Genomic DNA, 10299 nt, shown 5'->3' with positions numbered 1-10299 from the left:
CGTTTTAAAATAAAGCCGTATGGACGCCGAGGTGGCTCAGTGGGTGAGTGTCGGCCTGCAGCTCAGGGCGTCGTCCCTTGGCTCCAGGATCAAGCCCCACGTGGGGCTCCCTGCATGGAGCCTGCTCCTCCCTCTGCCTGCGTCTCTGCCCCCCACCCCTCTCTCTCTGTGTGTCTCTATGAATAAATAAAATCTTTTAAAAATAATATTTTAAAAACAAAAAATTGTTAAAATGTAACAAACTAAATGTAAAAACAAACACTTGACTTCCCAAAGAAGTGTTTACCAAGTTGCTAGAGTCATTTACATTCTCAATATCTGGGAAGGGTCTACTAAGACTAAGTGATGAGGGACCTCTGGATGGCTCAGCGGTTAAGCATCTGCCTTTGGCTCAGGTCGTGATCCCGGGTTCTGGGATCAAGTCCCACATTGGGCTCCTTGTGGGGAACCTGCTTCTCCCTCTGCCTGTCTCTCTGCCTCTCTCTCTGTGTGTGTCTCTCTGCAGAGACACAGGCAGAGGGAGAAGCAGGCTCCATGCAGGGAGGCAACATGGGACTCAATCCCAGGTCCCCAGGATCATACCCTGGGCCAAAGGCAGCACTAAACCACTGAGCCACCCAGGCTGCCCTAAATAAATAAAACCTTAAAAAAAAAAAAAGACTTAAGTGATTATTATACCATTTACACTTAGAGGTGCCTGGTTTCTGGAGCTAACATTAGATGAAACTGGGGTAAAAATGACAATTCCATTGAAATGGGGATTGTAATCAAAGACTTGCGTATTCATGGATAGGGTGATGGACATTTGTGAACTGTCATAGATTTATTAGCAATTTAATCTGATAGTTGAAATCAATTGTGTTTATAAGAATGCATTTGAATTGAGAGAGCGTATCAATATCTAAGAGAAAGGAGTTAATCCCAATACAAGAAAGCTGTTCTCAAGTTCAGGGCATTACTAGATTTTATGTATCAATGGTTGCTGTCATGTGCATTATTACAGTAGAATGCACTACATTTTTAAAGTTTTTTTAAAGTTTTTTTTTTTAAGATTTTATTTATTTATTCATGAGAGAACAGAGAGAGAAAGGCAGAGACACAGGCAGAGGGAGAAGCAGGCTCCATGTAGGGAGCCTGACATGGAACTCGATTCTGGGTCTCCAGGATCACGCCCTGGGCTGAAGGCAGGCACTTTGCTGCTGAGCCACCCACGTGTCCCTAAAGTTTTTTAATTTTAAGTAACCTCTAAACTCATGTGGGGCTTGAACTTACAACTCTGAGATCAAAAGTCACATTCTCTACTGACTGAGCCAGCCAGGGGCCCTCATTTTTCCTTAAAGTTTTGTTTTTTGTTTTTTTTTTTGTATTTTTTTTATTGAAGTTCAATAAACAACAACATACAGCATAACACCCAGTGCTCATCCCGTCCAGTGCCCATCACCCAGTCACCCCAACCCCCCGCCCACCTCCCTTTCTACCACCCCTTGTTTGTTTCCCACAGTTAGGAGTCTCTCATGTTCTATCTCCCTCTCTGATATTTCCCACTCATTTTCTCTCCTTTACCCTTTATTCCCTTTCACTAATTTTTATATTCCCCAAATGAGAGACCATACAATGTTTGTCCTTCTCCGATTGACTTATTCCACTCACCATAATACCCTCCAGTTCCATCCACGTCGAAGCAAATGGTGGGTATTTGTCATTTCTAATGGCTGAGTAATATTCCATTGTATACATAGACCACATCTTCTTTATCCATTCATCTTTCGATGGACACCGAGGTTCCTTCCACAGTTTGGCTATCGTGGACCTTGCTGCTATAAACATCGGGGTGTAGGTGTCCCTCCTTAAAGTTAATGTAAATTTAATAATACATGGTAGAAACAAATGACCTAGTAGGTGCCAGTGAGGCTTATCTATATGGGGCAGGAGAGAGAAAGAGATACATTTATTTCTCTCTTTTTTTAAAGATTGTATTTTTTTACTCATGAGAGACAGAGAGAGAATGGCAGAGCAGGCTCCATGCAGGGAACCCGACGCGGGACTCCCACCCCGGGTCTCCAGGATCAGGCCCTGGCCCGAAGGTGGCGCTAAACCGCTGAGCCACCGGGCTGCCCAAGAGATACATTTCTTTTCGAAGAACAGAAAACAGTGCAGTCACATTCTCAGGCAAGCAACTTTAGGAAGAAGTTCAAGTGAAACAAGAAGTATAACTTAATTCTCTTAAAACCATACATGCTTGTTTCTCCTTAGGAAGTGTTTGGGTATTCCTTAGGCCTGACTTATGCCGCCCCCTACAAGACTGCTACTCCAAAAATGGAAAGTTACCTAAGCAGCAGGTGGCTTTTAAGTACTTGCCTGCCTATTCTTGTTTCCTTCCTAGAGATAGGCAAAATGCCACCATTCTCTTTACTATGGAACCTGGAGTGATGACAAAGGATTGATTCAAAGTGATAAATCTAAGAGTCAGACTTAGTCTTAGATATGATCTGATTAAATCTGATCAGATCTAATCTAAGACTCAGAACCAAAGTATTAATATTAATTTAATAAGACTGAGTGGTAGGTACCCAATTATATGTGTTTATCTGTATTTTGCAACGTTCATGACTGTAAAAATTTATTGAAAGGACCTATCATTTGTCAAATGACCCTTTAAAAACTTCTAAAGGGTCATTTGACAACATTTGTCTAAATTATAAATTCATGTATCCCTTTTTTTCATGTACTTTGACCTATCCATATAGGATAGGTCATATCTAGGCATATTCCATATCTAGGCATGTATAGACTATGAGCAAAGAATCCTATATAATGTTTCCTGAAACATTGTAAAAACCAAATAACAAGAAACAAAGTAAATAACCATCCACAGAGATTTAATTGAATAAAATTAGTGTACATCCAAGGTTGTATAGAATTTCACTGTATCAAAATTTATTTTTTTATTATTTTTTTCTTAAAGATTTTATTTATTTATTCATGAGAGACACGGGGGGGGGGGGTGGGCAGAGACACAGGCAGAGGGAGAGGCAGGCTCCCTGCAGAGAGCTCTATGCAAGGGACTCCATTCTGGGACTCTGAGCCAAAGGCAGACACTCAACTGCTGAGCCACCCAGGTGTCCCTGTATCAAAATTTATGTAATGAAATCCATATTGAGGTAGTTCCAAATATACTGCCATGGAAATGTGCCTAGGATATAATGAGAAAAAAAGAGCAAGGAGCAGAGCACTATATGTTTTATGCTTCGATTTGCTTTCCTTTTTAAATTAACCTTTTTTTTTTTTTTTTTAAGTGGGTGGCTCAGTTGATTAAGCATCCGACTCTTGATCTCAGTTCATGATCTCAGGGTCATGAGCTCAAGTCCTGCACTGAGGGAGAGCCTACTTTAAATCAATCGATCCAGTATGTTTAAATTAAGTTTTTTAATATAATTATAGATTCTCATGCAGTTGTAGAAAGTAATACAGAGAGATCCCATGTACCCTTTAGCTAATTTCCCTCAGTGATAACCAGGGTATTGACTGATACAGCCAAAACACAGAACAATTCCATTATCACAATGATCTTCCCTGTTGCTCTATTATAGCCACCACAGTGCTTTCTATTTCTATGTTTTTTTTTTTTTGTCATTTCAAGAATGCTATATGAGTGAAATTGTAAAGTATGTAACCTTTTGGTACTGACTTTTTTGCTTCTCAGCATAACTCTCTGGAGATTCATCTATGCTGCTATGTGTATCTATAATTTGTTCCTTATGCTGAACAGTATTCTGTGGCTTGAGTAAACCACAGTTTGTTTAATCATTTGGGGTGAAGGCCTGTTGACCCTGTTTAAGGCCATTTGGGTTATTTCCAGTTTGGGGCTATTACAAATAAAGCTGCCATAAACATTCCTTGGTGGGTTTTATGTAAATCATTTCTCTGGGATAAATGTCCAGGAGTGCAATTGCTGGGTCATATGATAGTTGCATGTTTAGTTTTTGCGCTTTTTAAAAAAAAAAGATTTTATTTATTTATTTGAGAGAGAGAGAGAGCACAAGGGGGGAAGAAGGGCAAAGGGAGAGGGAGAAGTGGATTCCCCACTGAGCAGGGAGCCCTACACAGTGCTCATCCCAGGACCCCAGGATCACAACCTGAGTCAAAGGCAGATGCTTAACCAACTGAGCTACCTGGGGACCCTTGCATGTTTAGTTTAGTTTTTTTTTTTTTTTAAGTATTTATTTATGTATTCATGAGAGACACACACAGAGAGAGGCACACAAGCAGAGGGAGAAGCAGGCTCCCTGCAGGGAGCCTGATGTAGGACTCAATCCTGGGACCCCAGGATCACACTCTGGGTCAAAAGCAGATGCTCAACCACTGAGCTACCCAGCCATCAGGCATGTTTAGTTTTTTAAGAAATTGCCCAACTGTTTTCCAGGGTAGCTGTACCATTTTGCCTTCCCACTTGCAATGTATGAAGTGATTCAATGTCTTCATATCCTTCGTTGCTGGTTTTCATTTCAGCTATTCTGAAAGATGTGTAGTGGTATCACATTGTGGTTTTATTTATTTATATTTATTTTTAAGATTTTATTTATTTATTTGACAGAGAGAGCAAAAAGGCACAAGCAGAGGGAGCAGCAGAAGGAGAGGGAGAAGCAGGCTCCCAGCTTAGCCTGGGATCAAGCCCCCCCAATGTGGACCCTAGGATCAGGACCTGAGCTGAAGACAGACACTTAACCAACTGAGCCACCCAGGCACCCCCTCATTCTGTTTTTGTTTTTGTTTTTAGATTTTATTTATTCATGAGAGACACACACACACAGAGGCAGAGACATAGGCAGAGGGATAAGCAGGCTCCCTGCAGGAAGCCCGATGCGGAACTTGATCCCAGTACCTGAGCCAGACGCTCAACCACTGAGCCACCCAGGCATCCCAGCAAACCAAAACTTAATTGCAGAAATGTGATCTTTATTTATTTTTAAGAGACTATTATTTTTAATATTTTATTTATTTATTTATTTGACAGGGAGAGAGCACAAGCAGGGGGAGCAGCAGAGGGAGAGGGAGAAGCAGACTCCCCTCTGAGCAGGGAGGCCTGATGTCAGTCTTGATCCCAGAAGTCTGAGCCAAAGGCAGACCTAGGCACCCCTAAGATTTTTATTTTAAAGTAATCTCTACATACATGGGTCTCAAACCCACAACCCTGAGATCTAGAGTCACATGCTCTACTGACTGATCCAGCCAGGTGCCCCAGTGAATCTAGAGCCTGCTAATCAGCACTAGTTAGGTAATCTGCCTGATAAAGCCCACCTCCCACCCTCCCCTGCAAGAAAGAGGATCTTTCCTGAAACAATTCTTTTCTTTTTTGTTTTATTTTATTTCTTATTTCTTTTCTTTTGTTAATGACTTCCTTGTTGAGAGGTTTCTGCCTATAAAAAGCCTTCAATTTTGTAGAGCTCCTTGGATCCCCTTTCTTTCTATCTGCTGGATGGTGTGCTGCCAAATTCATGAATCATTGAATACAGTGAATAAGATCTTTAAAATGTACTCAGTTGAGAGGCACCTGGCTGGCTCAGTTGGAGGAGTGTGCAATTCTTGATCTCAGAGTCATGAGTTCAAGCTCTTTGTGGGGTGTGGAAATGACTTAAATAAAACTTTAAAAAATTTTACTCAGTTGTATTTTATTTGTTCAACACACCTATCAAAATATACAACATTACTGTTATTTCAGGAAATTACTTTATGTCCCGTACCCCTGTCAATGTCTGCCCTTTATCCTTGAGGGGTAACCATAGTTTCTAATTGATTTTTACACCATTATTTTGTTTGTTTTTAAGTAGGCTTCACACCCAGTGGGGAGCCCACCATGGGGCTTGAATTCAGACTTTTAAGATCAAGACCTGAACAGAGATAGAGTTGGACTGAGTCACCTGGGTACCCCATACATCCATCATTGTTTTATCAGGCAGTTCCCTGGCCCTTACCTGTATCTCCATCACCCCTACTGAATTAGCCCACCCCAGGGCTTAAAGTGGGGAGCCTGGTTGCCTCAGTCGGTTGAGTCTGGCTCTTGATTTTGGCTCAGGTCTTTATCTCAGGGTCGTGAGATCAAGCCCCAAGTGGGGTTCCCTGCTTAGCAGGGACTCTGCTTGAGATCCTCTCTCCCTCTCCCTCTGCCCCTCCCACAACTCTCTCATTCTAAAATAAATAAATCTTAAAAAAAAATAAAGCTATATAACATTTGTAGACTTTCATACAAGAGTATCATTTCTATTTTATCCTCGAGAAATAATTCCCTGAAAATACCATACGGAAAATATATTTACTATAGTGTTATTTTTGCAATGAAAACACAAAACTTGGGATCCCTGGGTGGCGCAGCGGTTTGGCGCCTGCCTTTGGCCCAGGGCGCGATCCTGGAGACCCGGGATCGAATCCCACATCGGGCTCCTGGTGCGTGGAGCCTGCTTCTCCCTCTGCCTGTGTCTCTGCCTCTCTCTCTTTCTCTCTGTGTGGCTATCATAAATAAATAAAAATTAAAAAAAAAAAAGAAAACACAAAACTCTGAAAGTCTAGCTATACTGGAACTGATTAAGAGGATTTGAAGCTCTGGTGACACAGACCAACTTGGAAGCTTTGTTACAATGTCTGTAAGATAGTTACTTCTGTTTCACTAAGGGTGTAATCTGTATATTTTTCAAATGTTCCCCTAGAGGTTTATTACCCTCCCCCCCACCGAGCTGGTACCCTCAATATGGCATTTTACACCGCCCCGGGGGCCACCCCCCAAGCTAAAGCTTAAGGGAAACTGGTTACCTGTTTCTTTTCTCTGGCCTCAGTCTCGGGGCCTTTGCCCATCACCGGCAGGACTGTCACTTCACAGGGTGGCAGATAAAAACACCTGATCATTGATGAGAGTCAGGAGGAGAGGGATGCCGAGGGGAACAGGAGAAGGAGTCCTAGTCACCTGGACTTTGTTTTTCTGTTTCGTTTTCTGTCACGTGCGCTTTTTGAAATAGAGGAGTTAGCAACAACCTGACCCTCACACTGTCCTTGTATTATCTTGTTTCCTAGTTCCACGAGGTGTTGTTCAGTACATCCTTAGGGGGAAAAATGACCTTTTAACACACACACACACACACACACACACACACACACACACACATCTCTACCATTCATTTCCCCCCTCTCCCTCCCCAAACCTACAGTTTCCTCTTTAAAATGACCGCTGTGAAGACGATGCTGACACCGAATTCTGACAATGACAAATTATCATCAACACAGAAAAAAAAAAAAAAAACAATAAAACTTTTTATCAGTGTACTTCAAAAGATGAAGACCACAGGAAAAAAAAATATATATATATATACCCCAAATGCCAACAACGGTTCTGTAGGATCCAACACATTTTTGTAATTTCCAAAATGTCCGTGACATATGTAATCTTATAGTTAAAGTAATTTTAAAGATAAATCTGTGAAGACGGAATCGCAGGCTTCTACGAACCAGCTGGTTCTGGCTTCATCTCTCGGAGGTACACGCGCGGTAGCTTTTGAAATGCCAGGCCTATTTGGGGGGAAGGAAGAGAGGAGCCCGGCTTGAAGGGCGGTTCTCGTGGTTACTTCTCTGCAGCGTTTCAGTCCCGTCCCATGACCCAGGCCATCAAATGCATTCTCCGCCTCTTCCTCCCTGATCTGTCCCCAAAACGCCGACGAGGATGCGGTGGGGCAGACGGGACACCCCGAGGGCGGCCGTCTTGCTCCGGGGGGACCAGCCCAGCAGAGCGCGCCCGGGACACTGGTAGCCACCGGGGCTCACTCCCCGCCGCCCTGGCCCCGCCCCCGCCGCCCTGGCCCCGCCCAGCCCCGCCCAGGCCCCGCCCCCTCAGACAGGCCCCGCCCCCGCCAGGCCCCACCCGCCGCCGTCACGTGGCGGGGCGCGGGGTGCAGCCTGCAGCTGCTGATGCTGCCGCCCGGCGTTCGCCATGGAGCTGGCGCCCCGAGCCTCTTCCGTGCCGCTGCTGCTGCTGCTACTTCTGGGCCTGAGCACCGGTAGGTTCGGGCAAAAGGTGCATCAGCGGCCGGTGCCTCCTTCTCTCTCCAGGGCTGAGCGTGTGTTAGTGGGTTCGCGCTTTTGAAAGCAAATCTCTTTCCCCCAGTTTCTACCTTGCATCATTATACTGCTTTGGAACCTCGCTCTCTTTCCTTCCTTCTTTCTTTTCTTTCTTTCTTTTTTTTTTTTTTTAATGCTAAGTATTTTTTCTACACCCCTTTCTGGCTGAGTGGTCTGGTACTCCTCTCTTCCCTGCCCCCTAGGTAGAAGCAGTTGTGCAAAATACATGACTTGGGAAAACTGCTGATCAATGAGGTTTCCATGATCCTAAGTTCACCGCCCTTTTCCTGCGGTGATTGGCTGCTAAGTGGGTTCATGAGGACTTTTTTTTTTTTTTTTTTAATGATAGTCACAGAGAGAGAGAGAGAGGCAGAGACATAGGCAGAGGGAGAAGCAGGCTCCATGCACCGGGAGCCCGATGTGGGATTTGATCCCAGGTCTCCAGGATCGCGCCCTGGGCCAAAGGCAGGCGCCAAACCGCTGCGCCACCCAGGGATCCCCCATGAGGACTTTTTAATTTGAGCTGAAACATGCGGTGCGAAGGACCCTGAAAAACAAACCCTATCACGAATGGGACGTTTCATTGAGATAAGGTCTTTCTCTCTCTCCTCATCAGGACGGGATAACATCTCCCCTCACTGCAGTTCTTTTTGACAAAAACAAATTCGTGTTTAATAGGATGACTTGCACATTGGTTTTCACTCTTTCACCAGAATGTCTCGTGGTCTGAATCAAGGTCCCGAGAATTCCAACTGGCCACAAACTTGCCTTGTGATCTTAGGCGGAGTGCTTAGGAGTTCTCTTCCGTTTTGTAAACTGGGGATCCTCTGGCCCTTCAGCTTGGGTCTGGGAAATGTTGTCAAATATATCGCCCTCCCCAAATGTTTAACAGTGGTCACTGCCAGGGAAGGGAGGAGTGCCAGCCGCTAAGTCAAAAGGGATGCAAACCCTATTTGTCATAGCTCCAGGAGGCTGTAATCTTGGGTCACTTGAACAGAGAATCTTTAAGCCACACCTGTGATCTAGCCATTCTGTTTTGCTCCTCAAGCCACTTTCTGGTTTTCTTAATCTACATCCTTCTTACAAAACCCCAAAATCCCACCCCCAAGGGAGTAGTGTCCTGGTCTACTCCCTTCTCTTCTGTTTCAGACCAGTTTTTGTGCCTTGCCTTGTCACGGGGGCTTGAAATTTCAGCAAAGAGGAAGTAGAAGGCAGGAAACTCCCATCATGGAGGGTCAGCTCTCATCGTCTTTAACCTCAGCCTTTTCTTACCCACAGAGGGGTATTTGAGGAAAACAACTGTTGACTCGAGAGTTGTTACTTTAGCAAAGGTGACAGAAAATGTATCGAACCTACTCTTTTCTGATACAACATCTTTTCAGATGCTACAAAGGTAACTAGGGAAAATTGAGGCTGTGGAATTAAAGGATACGCATGTGTGTGTGCATGTGTGTGTGCGTGTGTGTATATATATATAGCTTTTGATCTATGGAATATCTTTCTTTTGATATTTGGAAAGCCAAGCTGCCTTCCCCAAAGGTGATGCCAGCGTGCACTCTTGCTGACAGTGCTGAGGACTGATCTCCTGTCTCCTTGTGGACATTGAGCACCTGCCATTATTTTTTTATCCATCAAATAAGCCAACTTTTTTTTTTTTTAAAGATTTGATTTATTTATTTATGAGAGACACAGAGAAAGAGAGAGAGAGAGGCAGAGACACAGGCAGAGGGAGAAACAGGCTCCATGCAGGGAGCCCGACACGGGACTCGATCCCAGGTCTCCAGCATCAGGCCCTGGGCTGAAGGCAGCGCTAAACCGCTGAGCCACCTGAGCTGCCCCCAAGCCAACGTTTTTTTAGTGACCTCATATTGATTTGACTTTCATAGCTGAGTATTAGTGATGTTAACTCTTTTTTTACATATTAATTAGCCATTCAAATTTCCTTTTCGTAAATTATTTCCTCAGAGCCTTCACACATTTAATTAGGATCTTCCTTTTTGGATTTTTTTGTTTGTTTGTTTTTTTAAAGATTTTATTTATTTATTTATTCGTGAGAGACACAGAGAGAAAGAGAGGTAGAGACACAGGCAGAGGGAGAAGCCAGCTCCTCGCAGGAAGCCCGATGTGGGACTCGATCCTGGGTCTGGATCTCCAGAGTCACACCCTGGCTGAAGGCGGCGCTAAACCGCTGAGCCACGC

The 10299-nt window shown here is 44.0% G+C and overlaps 1 protein-coding gene across 2 annotated transcripts in view; it reads left to right on the top strand.

Moving 5' to 3' along the window:
* Positions 1–7892: 7892 nt before the first annotated feature.
* Positions 7893–10299, top strand: part of SCPEP1 (serine carboxypeptidase 1) — a 32937-nt gene continuing 30530 nt past the window's right edge. For both annotated transcript variants that reach the window (XM_077852599.1, XM_077852598.1), the window contains exon 1: positions 7893–8039. In XM_077852599.1, coding sequence (XP_077708725.1) covers positions 7973–8039 — 67 coding nt within the window. In that variant the 5' untranslated portion in view covers positions 7893–7972. The remainder of the gene's footprint in view (positions 8040–10299) is intronic.

Source organism: Canis aureus, chromosome 16, assembly GCF_053574225.1.
Source record: "Canis aureus isolate CA01 chromosome 16, VMU_Caureus_v.1.0, whole genome shotgun sequence".
NCBI classification, from domain to species: Eukaryota; Metazoa; Chordata; class Mammalia; order Carnivora; family Canidae; genus Canis; species Canis aureus.
Note: the sequence above shows the minus strand (reverse complement) of the source record. Positions and strands in the feature narration are given on the sequence as shown.